The sequence below is a fragment of the Sinohyriopsis cumingii genome, chromosome 10 (assembly GCF_028554795.1).
Source record: "Sinohyriopsis cumingii isolate HCF-2022 chromosome 10, ASM2855479v2, whole genome shotgun sequence".
NCBI lineage: Eukaryota > Metazoa > Mollusca > Bivalvia > Unionida > Unionidae > Sinohyriopsis > Sinohyriopsis cumingii.
Window position 1 is genome coordinate 102,819,657 of NC_142970.1, and position 18,171 is coordinate 102,837,827.

General features: G+C 36.8%; 1 protein-coding gene across 1 annotated transcript in view; it reads left to right on the plus strand.

The window, feature by feature from the left end:
• Positions 1 to 18,171, plus strand: part of LOC149790740 (metabotropic glycine receptor-like) — a 120,411-nt gene that overhangs the window by 53,594 nt on the left and 48,646 nt on the right. Inside the window, exon 4 of the mRNA XM_089972792.1 lies at positions 14,015 to 14,083. Within this exon, the coding sequence (XP_089828918.1) occupies positions 14,015 to 14,083 (69 nt within the window). The remainder of the gene's footprint in view (positions 1 to 14,014; positions 14,084 to 18,171) is intronic.

Below are 18,171 nucleotides of genomic sequence, written 5' to 3' on the forward strand. Positions count from 1 at the left end.
GCATGTTCATGGATGTTTTCATAACAACTCATATTTGGCATTAAATGGAGTTTGGCAATTTATGAAATAGATTTTATGGAAGAAGTTGTAATAGTGAATGAAAAGCTGAAGTACACCTTTTCCTAACTGGCCTTGATAAAGAGGAATTCATATAGTTCGCACCAATTAACCTAGAAATTCCATTCAAATCAGCATTGTTTACTTTATAATTGGCATAAGGCTTTTACTTATGTAGTGAAAATTGTTGAAGGCTGGACGACAGTGTTGAAAATATTCAGATTGTAAATTGTACATGTTATATAGTTTAGCTGTAGTTGATTGACTGACTGTTTTCTGGCCGCTTGACCAACTCCAACAGGTGGAGTCGGAAAGCAAATAGGTAAATACCCGTGTGTCCAGATTGCTGCTCGAGTCATTAGAATGTATATTATGCGATCGTTGATTGATATTCACCTCGCGCAGTCAAGATATCTACTTGAACGATTTATAATTTTGCCTGAGCCTTCTTCAGCTGCTTTTGGTTTAAGATTTTCGGTGGATCACTGGTTAATGTACCGGCCTCGCAACCAAAAATGCATTGATTCAAATCCTGTCCAGATCACGTTGTGTTGGATTTCGTGGTGTAACGGTGGTATTTATAAATTCTGAATGCATCAACCGGACACCTGTGTGTGTGTGTGTGTGTGTGTGTGTGTGTGTGTGTGTGTGTGTGTGTGTGTGACGTAACACTGGTAAATAACAGTGACATGAAAATATCGAAGGAGAATATTTATCTGCTCAACATAGAGCTTACTGTAAAATCAGGGCTCTCTTAAGGTACTCTCACATGGATATCAAAGCCGACTTGGTTAAAGTTTACGGATGCAATTTTATGTCATCTCCTACATTTCTGAGGTGTATTCGACGTTCGGACGACGATATACGTTCTGGTAGACCGTTTTCTGTAGCTGCTGACAGGAAGTGGGTGCTGGGAAAGTTCCAATTGATAAAGATGATGGATACATAATTGAAGATATTTATGTTATCACGGTCATTAATTCGTCAGATGTTTTTAATTCATTGCATAATTGCTTGAGCTTCAGTAAAATATATACAAGATGGGTCCCGCACTTGTTGACCACTGATCAAAAACAGACAAGGGTTGAAATCGCTAAACAAGCTACTCACCAGATATGAAAAGAGTCAGCAGAAACTTTTGAAGGAGATAGTCACATGTGATGAAACACGGATTTACTATTTTGAACCCGAATTAAGAGAAAATAATAGAATTTGGATCGGGGAATACAGTATACAGATGGCTCGAGATAGATTGATAAATTAGTTATGTTCTAATTATTCTTCGATGCACAAGACATGATCGTTCAACTACCTGTGCCTGGCTCTGCTAGTGGCACCAGACATGTATAGGTCTCCAAGATGCTGTCAAACGTTGTGGAAAACTACCGAAACACCCGTCCGTCCGCGCAACGGTACCGGATGTAGACACTTACTCCATGACAACGCACGAACGCATAAATTCCTCCGTTTATACAGACTTTGCTTAAGCTCCAAGTGATATATCGCTTAATCCGTTAATTCCACTAATCCCGTTATGAATGATTTCAGATGGGTAGACTATTAGAATGTCAACATGCAATGGAATTTGCAGTTATCTGTTGTATGAACTACATCCTAAAATGTGAATACCAAATGGTATTTTAGAATTGGATACTCAGGATGAGAAATTCCGTAGAGATGAATGGAAAGGATTTTAAGGAGATTCTCTGATGTATTATGCACTAATAAAGACCTTTGTTGTACAGCTCATTAAAAGTCATGACCTTTTAAATACCTCTAGTATCTCTGGGCACGAAACTGTACTCGAATTGCCCAGGCACTATATGACCTTTGACGTGTTGGTGTACCTTTAAATACCTATCAATCGATCAGTCCATTGTTTTTGGCCTAAGTGCTAAATATCATGAACACTGTAATATTTAAGAACTGATTACAAGCTTCACGTGGCATGGGACTCTGAACGCATATATCTCAGGATTTATTTTGTTTTGCGTATGCAACAAACAGCGACTGTGATACAAGGTCAATGGACATAGTGTTCATGAAAACCGATAATGTCCTTCACAATAAGTACATTTATAGAAAGGTTTGCATTTTGTTGGGAGTATCCAAATGCTCTTAGGAATCCCGTTGCATGAAATCTAATAAGTCAATTGACAATAACGTGCCTATTAATTAGATTTTATGCGGCTACCCTTGTTTAAATAAGAACATTGTTTTCAACAAGCCAAGACAGAATTAAATGTGGACCTGTAAATGGAACTCATATTTGCATTGAACAGCTACTCGTTTTATTTCTGGGGAACAATGAACTCACATCTTTTTACTAATTGGCCTTGTTACTGATCCTTACTCTGATATTGCTACTATTAACCGACAATAATAGGTGGGTAATAACTTTTTTAAGTCATGTTGCTATTTTGATAAAAGCTTACTCATTTCTTTCTTTCTTCTTATTTCGATACTTGTTTAGCCGGTAATATTCAACAGTTTCCTTCTGGATCTGGTCGCGGCTTAGAACCACAGCCGAGTCGTACCGAAGACTTACAAAAATGGTACTAACAGCTGCCTCGCTATGCGCCCAGCATTTAGAGCCTTGTGTTAGAACTTATCGGCCTGGTGTCAGGATAATGTGACTGGGTGGGACATCATGCTACATGTCTGTGGCATGATGCCCCGGTGCTGGACATCACTGTAAACTGCATCACTGCAAATATCGTGACGATATGACTGAAAAATTGTTAAAGCTACGTTAAAAATCCAAAGCACACACATGCACAAACAACAAACAAATACTCTCTCTCTCTCTCTCTCTCTCTCTCTCTCTCTCTCTCTCTTTAATTGCGTCCACTTTGATCAACGGTACGGCTAATTTGTTTTGTTTTGCTTTTCCTTCATATAGAAAATGATGTTGGCTTTGTCAGTTAATGACGAACTGCGAAATACATCTACACCTCAGGAATATATAACAATTATAGTTGGTCCATGTAGTATAGTTGAAAACTACCTATGTGTACAGCATTTAGTGGACCTTTATTTCTCAGAGTTACCTATCCTTATCCCCCTATGTATTTTTACATGAGTCACATAGCCTGTGTTTCGATTGGTTAGTGTTCCATTTGTGTTTCGAAAGTAGACTGATGAAAGATAGTGAAGTAACATCAATTTGAATTTAAACCTCCCATGCAGTACAATAAACGGTGACACGCTCTTCGTCTCTGTTAGACATGCTTAGCACTCTATAATTAATTTGATTTGTTAGCTGTACTTCTGACTTTCCAGATTCAGTGACAGTTAAACACGTAGATAGGTAGAGCTCGGAAATTATATGTGCTATTGTGGCGATTTTATTATGAGTTTAAGGGGCAGTTGGTACGTTATAACATCCTTGTTGTCATGTTCGGATATCTGTACAATCTGTAACAAAAAATATCTCGCCAGTTTACAAGTCTTTTAACTGGAAAATGTAAACATTGGGCAAGACGTCAGCTAGAATTAATTGATTTATGTATCCATGTAACGGCTTCAGCTGCTGATTCAGTTTCCTTAATCATCAATGTTAACTACTGATAAAACAATACTGTTAATATTATCTGCGTTAGCGTTTCCAGCAGACAAAGTACAAGATTTTTATTACGTACCTAATATTAGCGACAACATGTAAAGACTGCCAATGGTGTGTTTCGCGAGATTTCTTTTTTGAGATAAATGTCTATAAAGCGCGGTCGCAGTAGACTTGTCCTTATGAGCAGTGTCGCACACATTCTCATTATATCCTGAAAGAAAAATCAAAATGATATACATAAGCAGATAAATACATGTAACAGTTTTAACCACTCATTAAAATCTATTTAAAAAAATAGGAAAATAAAAAAAAAACTATATTTTGTCTTAATAGCAACGAGTTCTACTTGGATCAATGGCAGGCTGCTTCGACGACTTTGATTTTAAGCACATAACATTTCATTGTCCTTAAATTAAAATAAGTCACATATTAATCAAACATCATTCTAGACAAACATACAGTGAAATTAAATTTTTGTGTTTTCCGACATTTTTGGAGAGGCATGGTCAAATATTTTACTTCTTGAACATACTTATTGTCCGTTACTCGCCCTACACTATATCCAAAATAAAGGCAGAGAAACAATAAAATACAATAAACAACGTTTGTAAAAGATCAGTTCCATCAGTGCCTCAAACTAAGTCAAGGATAACCATTCAAGATAGACAGGAAAATACTTTAAAAATAGATATGGACTTCGTTCGTTAGTATTGACTACTTTAAAAATAGATAGGGGCTTCATTCGTGAGTACTGACTACTTTAAAAATAGGTGGAGGCTTCATTCGTGAGTACTGACTACTTTAAAAATAGATGGGGCTTCATTTGTGAGTACTGAATACTTTAAAAATAGATGGGGCTTCATTCATGAGTGTTGACTACTTTACAAATAGACGGGGCTTCATTTGTGAGTAATGACTACTTTAAAAATAGATGGGGCTTCATTCGTGAGTACTGACTACTTTAAAAATAGGTGGAGGCTTCATTCGTGAGTACTGACTACTTTAAAAATAGATGGGGCTTCATTCGTGAGTGCTGACTACTTTAAAAATAGGTGGAGGCTTCATTCGTGAGTAGTGACTACTTTAAAAATAGATGGGGCTTCATTTGTGAGTAATGACTACTTTAAAAATAGAAAGGGACTGACTTTATCTTTTAGTACTGACTCTGAAATAATAATGTGATCTACATTCTATGAGGTCAATGGTGGTATAGTTGTGCGTTTCAGTCCAGATATTATCCTGGGACATTTTAACTGTACGCACCAATTCCGATTCCTGGTCAACTAGAAGTGTAATACGGTCCGGCCCTGTATAGTGTTGATGTTCCACGAAGATGCCTGTTATGCATAGATGCTTTCGACACTCTAACACTATTGCTTTTCTCAACTGCCAAGATGCGAAAATACCAGTTTCTCATATTTAGAGTGCATGCTACCTATTTTATCCCATACAGGTAAGCTATATATACGGTTAGATCATATATCCTCAACAAATGAGAAATTCTAACCCCATAGAATTATAACAAGGATGAACATCTTGTATTGTGGGACGTGTAACCATGTACTTATAACGGTCGAGTGTACATAGGTTCATTCAGATGATCCGTTTGTAAAGGCTCATGTGGCCTAAGCGGTTAGAGTGTCCGCCTTGGATGCAGGAAGTGGCGGGTTTGAACCCCAACCGAGTCATGCCAGAGATTTACGTAAAATGGTACAAGCATCTGCCTCGCTTGGCTCTCAGCATTAACATGTTAGTGTTCGGACTGGTCGGCCTGGGGTCAGGATAAATTTGTGTGACTGGGTGGGACATGATGCTACATGTCGGCGGCATGATGCCCCAGTGCTAGACTTCACTGTAAACTGTCATGCTGCAGACATCGTACCGATATGACTGGAAAATTGTTAAAGCTACGTTAAAAATCTAACTCACACGCATCTGATCCGTTCGAACATTTACGGCGTATTTTAAGAGTATCAGTTACAGTAGAAAGGTTCATTAGAATGCGATGGCAGTTCCTGCTGCAATGCCGCATTATGTCAGTCACTGTCTCAACCAAATTTAATAACAAAAGCCATACTGCATCTTATACTTAATTCTTAATCCTGTTTTCCTAGGCCCAAACAAATAGGAGGAAGCGAAATTTCATTTAATCCATTTGACAGACAATTTTCTCTCACTTTTCTCAGTATGTCACTACCTTTTTTTCTTGTTTAAAATGCCCTCGTAGTCAGGATGAGTAGTAGGCTGTACAAGTCTTCATCTCCACCCTCTCATTACGTACCATGTAACTATATTTATAAATAATTATTGTAAGCCATGCAAGTTGAAATGTATCATTACCAGGATGAGGACTTTTCGAGGTTTAAAAATGTAATTAATTGTTTCAAATATTAATTATTTACAACAATATCAAGTATACACCGTTTTAACATTTTTAATGATGCATTTACATTGTGCCAAATTCAAAGAAACCATATATTCCTTAAATCTATCTTCATATAGTCCGCATCTGGCCCATTATGAATCGTACCCTGCCTCGGGTCTTCGAGATTATTTGCTTGGCACAATTAAAACCTAGCTGAGAATTTTTTTAATCCCTCAAAATATCACAACTTTCAAATCAATCCCTGTTTCGTCAGAGAAAACATTTGTTATTTGGAAAAATAAAACCATTCACGACTTTATTGACTACAACTATAATAAAGTGATACAAACCTGCAGTATCCATATTTTCTCAATTATAAATATCAAAGTAGATAATATTCTTTATAATTGTTTTATTAGATGCTTAACATTCCACAATTGCAATAGGAACATTAGTGTCTTCACCATCGTAATGTGTTTAATTCATATTTAGATCGCCTATAGCATGCAAGCAATTTGATTGCCCTTTAAAGCCAGTAAGTAACGTACCATTCATTTTAGTTTCACTGGATAATGTGGTTGGTATATTGCATGTTGTATAAAATATAGACGTACCGACTTCTGTTTATCCGAGCGAGTATCAGCGTCCCAACCATGCACCTTACGATGTATATTAGACTATTCCTTCTAACAATAGCATTTCTTAACATGCACTCGCTGATAACGACTTTATATTTTCAAAATACAAAGTTTTCGCTGACGGGGCAGTGGTTGGTTTGAAATTTGCTAGATTTGAGATGATTAAATAACCAGCTAGAATGGAATTATGCCAGGATAATACTTTCGAAGACAGGAAGTGGGGGTACGATTCACAATGGACCGGAGACAGACTATCATCAAAACGACGATGCAATGCATTCCATTTGTTACCCACGAATCTTATGGTGCTGAACATTCTTTTTGGTAGTCATTACTCAGATATTACCGTAAGTCATTTTGGTTAATAATGGCTCATATATTACTGTGCATTAATTTTGTTAGTCATGACTAATCTATTACCGTACTTTCAGTTTCGTTACTCGCTACTCTAGTACTAATATTAGTACCCCTACTCCTACATCGTGGACGAGGTATTAACATGAGCCTATGTGTGTCAATGGAGCATCCTAATATCAAGAATTATGAACATGTTCCTTGCATATAATGTAATAAATTCAGTAGTCCTCTTATTTAATACCAGCAGTATCGCAAATCATTGTAGAAATAGCTGTAAAATCTCGTTTACCTCTCTTATCCGATATTTTCGTTTAGATCGTCCGCCGTGTTAGTTCAAATAATGATTACTTCCGTTCTCAGCCTCGTTTGTTTATGTGCCATATAAGGACGTTGAGGCCTTATTTGGAAACGTAAGCAGATCGTAGTAAAAAATATGGCGCGGTCTGAGTCGGAAATTCTGCGCATTAAAAGTAAACACGGTTTATCGGTAACTTTGAAATTCCACCAAGAAGCCATCATTCGCCACTTGATTGATAAAAAGGATGCATTTGTCCTGCTAACCACTGGATTTGGAAAACCATTGACATTGCCTTTTAAAAATAAAAACTGGTTTCCGCAATTAATGCAAGTATCCATTATCCGTCTTCGCGCGTTATGTCATTCAACAATTGATAACATAGTACAATAGTATCCCCTTGGCAACGTTATTTGTCGGGTATTACGGAAAAAAAATCGCAAGAAACACCAGGCAAATGCAACAAGAAACCAGCGATGTAAAGCAAGCAGGACCGTTCCCGAGCTCTCCTTCCCGCTAATGACAGCTAACCATTCAACTGTAAGGGACCTTTATGGACCCACAGATTGAGGCCAAACTATCAGGGTTCCTTGAATCCATAAAAGCCTGGGGGAGGTGGCACCATCCCCTTCCCCAGGAACAACTAGCAGGCTGCGGTGCAGTCAGAAAAACGTGGCACATGCACAATTCTGCGCACGCCACTATAATTAAACTCAACAACAACAACGGGTATTACAGTTTTACTTTGCTCGGGCGGGCGGTCAGATGGACGGACTGATTGGTGGATGAGCAAGCGTACGTTATGATTTCCGGATGATTACTAAAGTTGTAGTGAACCGCTTTTAACGAATCTTGACACTCTTATGTCTCTTTCCACCTGGCAAACTCATACAGATTTCACAGTCAGTAGCTCCAACACCAAGGTCGCCATTGCTCGCCTATGCATTCAGTTCTAGATGAGAACTTAAATTCTGACGAACATAATGATATATGTATTTCACTAGACTCTGGGAAGATAATGTTTGCTTGTGGCATCAGGTCATCCAAGGTCAAGGTTATTTAATTTTCGAATGATAACTTATGCTCTCGTGAACAGATTGCAATGTCATTCGGAACTGTTGTTCCGCGTACCCCACGAAAAGAAACCTAGTGCCTTTGGGATCATTAGCTCCAGTGTAATGTCCACTGCTGTATTGTAACGAGTATCTCCTGTCTGAATTGAAGTTAACTTTTAATGTAAGACAAACCTTCTATGTTGTGGATTGTAAGGAATATTGGCTTTATCTTGTATTGTAAGGAACATCTTTCTGCAATTTACGAAATCAATTTCCATCATACTAATAAGAAACATATATTCTAGTCTGTAATGTAAGGAATATCTTATGTCCTTCGTTTCAAGGAATATTTCTTGTCTATATTGTAAAGGAACATATTTTGTGTCCTGTATTTTAAGGAATAGCCTCCCTACCCTGTTTTGTAAGGGACATCTTTGTACAGCCTTGTTCTGAACAACTCTGTATGGTATTGTAAAGAATACGTTCTCTGTCTTGTATTGCAAGGAACATCATCTCTGTCCTGTATTGTAAAGGATATATTCTATATCCTATATTATATATCTTTTATTATAAAGAACACCTACTCTATCCTGTATTGTAAGGGGCACCTTCTGTATTCTATAATGTAAGCGACATCTTGTCTCTACTGTATTGTATGGAACATGTTCTCTAGCCTGTACTGAGAGGAACACGTTCTCTACCCTGTAGTGTAAAGGAAACCTTCTCTATCCTGTAGTGTAAGGAATGCTTTATCTATCCTGTGTTTTAAGGCACATCTTTTATGTCCTGTATTGTAAAGACACGTACTCTAGCCTAAATTGTAAAGGACACCTTCTCTCTTCTGTATTATAAGGGACACCTTCTCTATCCTGTAATGTAGGGCATATATGTACTGCTTTGTATGGATCGCCTAAATCATCTGTTGTAAGGAACATATTGTACATTCTGTATTCTAAGTGACATCTTGTCTATCCTGTATTGTAAGGGACATATATGTCATGTATTGGAAGGGACACCTCCTCTATCCTGTTTTACAAGGCATACCTTATCTGTCCTGTATAGCAAGGTATACCATCTCTGTCATGTACTGCTTAGACTATGGTCTATATCATGTATTGTGAGGGACATCCTTTAAACTTGTATTGAATGGAATATCTTCTCTGATTTATGTTATAAGGGACCTTTATCTTGGTCCTGTATTTTGAAAAACAAACATTCCGCCATGTGAGGAATATCTTTGCCCTGTATTGTAGGGAGCATCGTTGTTATTCCGTATTGTAAACAAGCAAACAAACAAACTATATATCATCTTTTTTATACTGTATTGTGACGAATGAAAACTTTGCCCTACATCGTGAAGACTTTTTTTATTTTGCTTTATAAGGAGCATTGTCCAACCTGTACAACTCAAACAACTAATAACGAATCTAGCAGGGCACCGGTGGCACCGCAATATATATATAGTGTGTGTGTGTGTGTGTGTGTGTGTGTGTGTGTGTGTGTGTGTGTGTTGGGGCGGGCATCGGATAGCATATATATTAAGCTGAGATAGTACCATTAGCTACACAATCAGCGTGAAATATTTCATTTTGAATTATTCGATCCGGTATAAGACTGTTGAGTAGATACATTTGCATATACGCGTTAATGACGTTAAGTTTCCAACAATCTGAGTCAAGAAGTTACGTTTTGTGTACTAGCCCGTACAGTGTACAAAAGAGTTTTACTTTCACAGACAGGTACCACTGTTGTTAAACTGATTTCATTTGTGCGAAATAGAAAATATCTGTACGAATATCACACAAAATAAGTTCCTATATTGCGATTTCACGAAATTATAATTTTAAACATAGTCGCATTCATAGTCACCCGCAACACAGATAAATTAAGACTTTCCATTGCCATATATTGTAAGGGGTGTTAATGGTTTTCAAAACACTTTGTATCAAAACTCCTATAAAAAGGCTCATTTCCGATACTTTAACATATTCCAGTGGATATGCTCTAGAGGTCATAATAATATGAAACAAACTTTATTAATAATTAGTAATAGGTATGTACACAAAATGCAGATTTACTCCTATAATTCATACTCTAAAGTAAAATAGACGCTAATAAATGTTGATGATACCAGTTTTTTATCTTTTTCCACCGTGTGGTGTTACGTATGAGTAGATATCATGGATGTCCTATGTGTTACGTATGAGTAGATATCAGGGATGTCCTATGTGTTACGTATGAGTAGATATCAGGGATGTCCTATGTGTTACGTATGCGTAGATATCATGGATGTCCTATGTGTTACGTATGAGTAGATATCATGGATGTCCTATGTGTTACGTATGAGTAGATATCATGGATGTCCTGTATGTTACGTATGAGTAGATATCATGGATGTCCTGTGTGTTACGTATGAGTAGATATCATGGATGTCCTGTGTGTTACGTATGAGTAGGTATCAGGGTTGTCCTCTGTGTTACGTATGAGTATGTATCAGGGATGTCCTCTGTGTTACGTATGAGTAGGTATCAGAGATGTCCTCTGTGTTACGTATGAGTAGATATCAGGGATGTCCTATTTGTTACGTATGAGTAGATAAAAGGGATATTGTTACGTATGACTAGATATCAAGGATGTCCTGTGTGTTACGTATGAGTAGATATCATGGATCTCCTGTGTGTTACGCATGAGTAGATATCATGGATGTCCTATATGTTACGTATGAGTAGATAGCATGGATGTCCTATGTGTTACGTATGAGTAGATATCAGGGATGTCCTGTGTGTTACGTATGAGTAGATATCGTGGATGTCCTATGTGTTACGTATGAGTAGATAGCATGGATGTCCTATGTGTTACGTATGAGTAGATATCATGTATGTCCTATGTGTTACGTATGAGTATATATCATGGATGTCCTGTGTGTTACGTATGAGTAGATATCATGGATGTCATGTGTGTTTCTGCATAGTACAGACCTATTGCTCATCTGAAAAACGGCCGAGTGGTCTAAAGCGCTCACCGTTCCGGATCACTGCCATCTCACCTCTGTCTGCGTGGGTTCGAGTCCAAGGCTCGGCTAGCGTGGGTACGTGTGAAAGCCTGCCCGTAGCTTCTCGTGGGTCGGTGGTTTTTCCCTGGGTTTGCCAGGGTTCTTCCTCCACCAGTTATACTGGCCGCCATGTATAGCCTATCTTGTGCTGAAAAATGGCGTTAAACCATAGAACAACAACAACAACATCTGAAAAACAATGTCAACGTGCAGTTTTGTTCGTTTAGGCAGAACAAAATTGCATGATTTTACAAACTGGATGGTTTTCGTCTTCTTAAGAAATAGCGGTGGTAGACTATGTGATTTTGTCCTTCTTAACAGCTTATTTTACGAGCCTGTTTAGCACTCTTACGTAAGTCCGGTATACGTCTCGATGTCCTATCAAGGTATACGTCTCGATGTCCTATCAAGGTACACGTCTCGATGTCTCATCAAGGTATACATCTCGATGTCCTATAAAGGTATACGTCTCGATGTCCTATCAAGGTATACGTCTCGATGTCCTCTCAAGGTATACGTCTCGATGTCCTATCAAGGTATACATCTCGATGTCCTATCAAGGTACACGTCTCGATGTCTCATCAAGGTATACATCTCGATGTCCTATCAAGGTATACGTCTCGATGTCCTATCAAGGTACACGTCTCGATGTCTCATCAAGGTATACATCTCGATGTCCTATCAAGGTATACGTCTCGATGTCCTATCAAGGTATACGTCTCGATGTCCTCTCAAGGTATACGTCTCGACGTCCTATCAAGGTATACGTCTCGATGTCCTATCAAGGTATACGTCTCGATGTCCTATCAAGGTATACGTCTCGATGTCCTATCAAGGTATACGTCTCGATGTCCTATCAAGGTATACGTCTCGATGTCCTATCAAGGTATACATCTCGATGTCCTATCAAGGTATACGTCTCGATGTCCTATCAAGGTATACGTCTCGATGTCCTCTCAAGGTATACGTCTCGACGTCCTATCAAGGTATACGTCTCGATGTCCTATCAAGGTATACGTCTCGATGTCCTATCAAGGTATACATCTCGATGTCCTATCAAGGTATACGTCTCGATGTCCTATCAAGGATACCATCTCGATAACATTAAATATTTGTTAAAATCAGGCAAAACGTTCCAATTTTTAACTCAGTCGACGGATCAATGTGAATATTGTTGATTACCTCATTGTGTTGATATTGTATGTTTACAATATCCGTTAGGTACCTAATGTAAGATTCTACCAACGTATTTATGTCTTGTGTAAAATCATCGAATTGACTTGTTTCGAGGAAACGGAAGACAGAAAAGGTTTTTTGTTTTAGAAGCAAGTTTTAAAACAGTTGTTTTTCTACAGAGTTTGCTAGTGACATGGTCTTTTTTAATATCGCTGATTAATATAAAATAGGATTATTAGTATAGTAAACTAACTATAAATTAACAACTAAGCAGGGTTCCACTCTGGAAATGGATGAATATTGGATAGCTAACTTAATACGTCAAAATCGAACAAATGCCTACAGCGTGCATGTGAGCTGTTTCAATTGCAATTTTCCGATAAATTGTATCAGTGCTTTCAATTTCTTAATAGATCCTGTCTGTACACAATTTTGTTGGTAGGCTTAAATTATCACGTGCCTACCCTATGCAAGACTGTTGAATATGGTTGCTCTTATCGGTAGTCTGCTTTAGAGAGATTTATATAAACAAATGCTGCGAAGTACCCATTTTGATTGTTTAAAAAGTTTGCAAAAACGTCAGACAAGGTGAACATGTTAGATGTGCTAGAGAATTTAGAGCACAAATAGTAATGTGTTCTTAAAAATAATTGTTGTCTACGGAAATGAATTAACTGTCTGAGTCTAATATTGTCGGGAACTGGCATTGTTAGAAGCGTATTCGTTATTCTGTACAGCAGGAACATATTCTCTTTTGCATTGAAACATCTTTATTATGTCTAGCGCGGGGAGGGGGCAACTCTTCTTGTATAGTATAGAAAATCTGTTAAATCGTGTATTATAACGATTATCCTCTTCACGTGTATTGAAAGGAAAACATTCTCTAATTAGCTTTCTTATTCAGATGTATGCTTTGTTTGTATGCATTCTACGTATAAACAATTAAAGTTCATTTTTGTGTTCCTGTTTGCCTTATGTATAATCCTCACGTGGCTATTGTTTGTTCCTTAATGGCGGTCATCACTTTCAGCTATTGCCGTTGAATTTAGCCAAATGGTTCCATCCATGTACATTGATAATATATTCATATAATCCTGACCGTGAGTACCAGTACAGTAACATTTTTATTTTATAATGCATATATCTATATAACAAATTTATAAGACATAAAGCTTAGCTTTATGCTGTTTTATATCTGGATTGGAATCTTGCCTCTTCGGTAGAAATCATTTTTCTAGCCAGATGTAGTTTTAGAATATTTTGACTAACAGTATCTTACTATTCTATTCCATTTCTTTATCTTGTATTTATTGTTTATGTTTTACTTATTATACTTTTTATTTCCTACTTTATATCAGTAGGACATAATGTATAATTAACTTCCATATATATATATATATATATATATATATATATATATATATATATATATATATATATACTTGTTTTTACAGGTGATGGTAATCAGCATGTGGATTTTGCTGGAAATTACTCTTCTTGGTGCTCTGTTTCTCTATGCCACGGTAAGTCTTCTTGGTGCTCTATTTCTCTATGCCACGGTAAGTCTTCTTGGTGTTCTGTTTCTCTATGCCACGGTAAGTCTTCTTGGTGTTCTATTTCTCTATGCCACGGTAAGTCTTCTTGGTGTTCTGTTTCTCTATGCCACGGTAAGTCTTGGTGCTCTATTTCTCTATGCCACGGTAAGTCTTCTTGGTGTTCTGTTTCTCTATGCCACGGTAAGTCTTCTTGGTGTTCTATTTCTCTATGCCACGGTAAGTCTTCTTGGTGTTCTATTTCTCTATGCCACGGTAAGTCTTCTTGGTGCTCTATTTCTCTATACCACGGTAAGTCTTCTTGGTGTTCTATTTCTCTGTGCCACGGTAAGTCTTCTTGGTGCTCTATTTCTCTATGCCACGGTAAGTCTTCTTGGTGTTCTATTTCTCTATGCCACGGTAAGTCTTCTTGGTGCTCTATTTCTCTATGCCACGGTAAGCCTTGTACTCTCCTCTTTTCATGGACACTGTTCTCTTCCTTTCGACATCCACATGTACAACCATGATTTAACACATACCTGATGTGAATTCACCAATAGGCCTGATTTTGGTCTTGTCATATAATCCTACATGAAGTAATCAATAAGTTCATCCTGCAATATAATTTAGGTTACATGCATATTATTTATTAAAAGGATAAAACTGTGTATCGCCTTAATTGTATAAGCTCGCCGGGGCGTATCCTATTATGACGTTTTCCCTTTGTTTCTTCCTTCCTCCACCATGGTCCATCCGCAATAATACAAATATAAATACAATGTGGTTTTGTTCACATATCATTAAAACAAATCCTGGTACTATGACCTGTTCTACTATTGTCAATTATGATTATTGTGTTGTGCGTCTTGGTGCCAGTCTGCAGGAAACGTTATTCTAACTTGAACGCCACGATTTTGGATTCATTCGCTTGCTTTTACGAATTAAGAGAGTAAATTATGTTTTAAGATCATTAAATAGATTACAAAATTCATCTCATCGTAAATATTTTTGGTGATCATTGATATGATCAATACATGCTAAATACGAATGCAAAAGAAGATGTTTCTTCTTATTATATTTTGTTTGTTTACCGTGTTTGTATGAAAGACGGTTGGTCAATACTGAGTGCTACGACTTCGTCACCTCAGTCAGCTGGCTTAGCGTGTCTTAGGCAAGATACTTTACTCGCATGTTCCTGCCATGATTTGGCCGTTTATGTGTTGATGTTGCATTAAAAGCAATCGGTCAGGGTGTTTTTCAGTGCCCTCGCCATCGGAAATAATAGGTTTATCGTTTTTTAAGATATTTCAAGCCTCTCGTAAAAAACAAGTTGCTTAATCAGATCCAGTTGGTTTTTGACATTTATGGCAAAGGTCATGTTTTTTTTTATCCGCAGATTATTTATCTACATTATAACGAAATAAACTAGATACTGGCTTTTAGATGTCTGAATAAATTAAATAAAAGTAAGCAATTTGTGGAGGTGATTAATATGACCATTAAACCTCGTTTATATTTTTCGTAGAAGCTAATCAGTTGTATTAAGCATCATGTCTGCATTTCCTGTGTCAAATTACTTTGATTTGTAGATATTTGTTTTGGAATTAGGGATGTTCGGTTTGACATTTGAGCAAATTCATTATATTAATACAAATTATTGGATGAACCATGTTAGCTTGACATTTGTTAGCAGACAGATTTTAATGTTAGAGTTCAGAAATAAGATTTTCAAAGGTCATACACTTATGTCCTGTTTGTGTCTAATGACAGGTACCAAATGCGATTTTTCAAGGCATGTTATAAATGGATCATATTACTCAGATGGTTTGGATTTATTTGAGTGTTTTCATTTTTGGAGTCGAGATATATCGTACTATATTCAAATATATCGTGTACTATATTCAAATATATCATGTACAATATTCAGATATATCATATTTCATGACAATATTCAACAAATTTGTTTTCATACAATATTTTGTGTAATATTGAAATTAGCAGCTGGTAGTTTGTTAGGATATCGTCAAGATGGTCCTGTGATGACAGGTATTAAATGTCAAATTAAGTTACACAAGAGATTTTATGTTATGACATAAAGAATACACTCCAAAACAATTACCAGATAAATTAATACTTCTCGAAAACACATCCACGCTTGATTTTGTTTTTATACCTGTCATCACAGGTTCATCCTGATGATTATAAATTAACCTTGTCATAAATTCCTGTTCTAATCATTTATAGTTAGAGCGGAAGCTTGGTTTTTAGTTTTATCTCTACTTGACATGGACCAGTGTTCTAATGATATGAAGGTAATCTTAATTGTCAATAGTGCCAATCATTTTGTACTAAAGATGTAAGTTGTGAACTCGCACATTTAATAAATATCTTGTGAACAAGCGAACTCGGGCATATAAATATCTTTGAACATACTAACTCGGATGTAAGAAATATATTTCAACATGCTAACTCGGATGTAAGAAATATATTTCAACATGCTAACTCGGACATGCAAGAACTATCTTGTGAAGATACTGGCTCGGACATGTAAGGAATATCATTGAACATGCTAACTCGGACATGCAAGCAATACGCTGAGAACATGCAAAGTTATGTTTTAGTAAAATTGGAATGTTCAATCTTCTTAACGTTATTAGCGATAGTTTCAATACTCAGCTGTTGTAAGAAAGAAATGTACAGAATGAATGGTCCTTTCTTGGATTTCTATGCATTCTATTCGGCCAGAAGAGTGTCCGTTCCTTCGAAAGACTCTGTTGCTTTCGTTAAGGTGGAAATTAGCTACTGACAAACTGACAGCGTTCATTAAATCTCCAACTCGGCACTGAAATACGGCGTATACTAAACAAAAAACTCTTTTCACCATGCTTACATTTGAGGAGGATGAAACATGAATTCTGAGAGCACTGGTCCATGTCGTACCAATTTACCTGTGCTAATTTATCAGTGTTTTAGACTCATTCGACAGATCTGAAACGTCGTTCTGGTCTATACATGTAAGACGCCCTCAGGGTGTACCATATTAAGTTTAAAGAAGTTGTGTAACCAAATTCCAAGTTGGGAGTGGTACACTTACTTTTTCCACAAATGTTTTACAGAACTTAATTATCAGAGACGGCTGAAACTCCTCCATAGTTGGGCTTCATTCCTGTTATGATTTTGTCCAAAAAGCGGGCTGATGAACGTAGCTTACCTAACGGGATACGTAGATTTTTCTTCTAAGTATATGTCTTTCCTGTCGAATATCTGCTTAAACGTGCTCATCAAAACCCCTGTTAATCCCTGCGAATATAACTCTCTGTTTTTAAACATTAAAAATTCGGTATTATATTTATAATGATAAAATATATTAGGTACCTTATACTGAAAATGAATGCATTATATAAAGTAAGCTTTCTCTTGTATACTTTTGTAAAGATTTTACGACCGCCTTTACAAGCTCTATTATTACTTTTAATAACGCCAGGTCACATGAGTGGCATTATTGATTCCATATTTCATATCTGAATATAATTCTGTGTCACATGTGTAGCATTAGTGATTCCATATTCCATCGCTGAATATAATTCTAGGTCACATGTGTAGCATTATTGATTCCATATTTCATCGCTGTATATAATTCTAGGTCACATGTGTAGCATTATTGATTCCATATTTCATCGCTGAATATAATTCTAGGTCACAGGTATAGCATTACTGATTCCATATTTCATCGCTGAATATTATTCATAAAACCAGATCATAAGTTACTTCCACTTAATTTGTAATTAATTTCCGTACATGCAATATTTGTTACTCATAACTTCGTCTTTAAAAGCTAGAGATCATTGTTATGGTAATACTTATAGTCTCCTATCCTTCGGATAATTATTAAAATGATTTATGTGTTTTCATCAACATACTGACACACAATTGCGTCTCCCGGAATGAATCAGCAAATAGTCTTTTTTCACACTTATCATGCATGGTCTTTGCGAGAAGTTGATATATTGAACTCTATGCTACACGTTAAATCCAAAATAGAGATTATGCCAACAGATGAGCAGAAAATGTTACCTTTC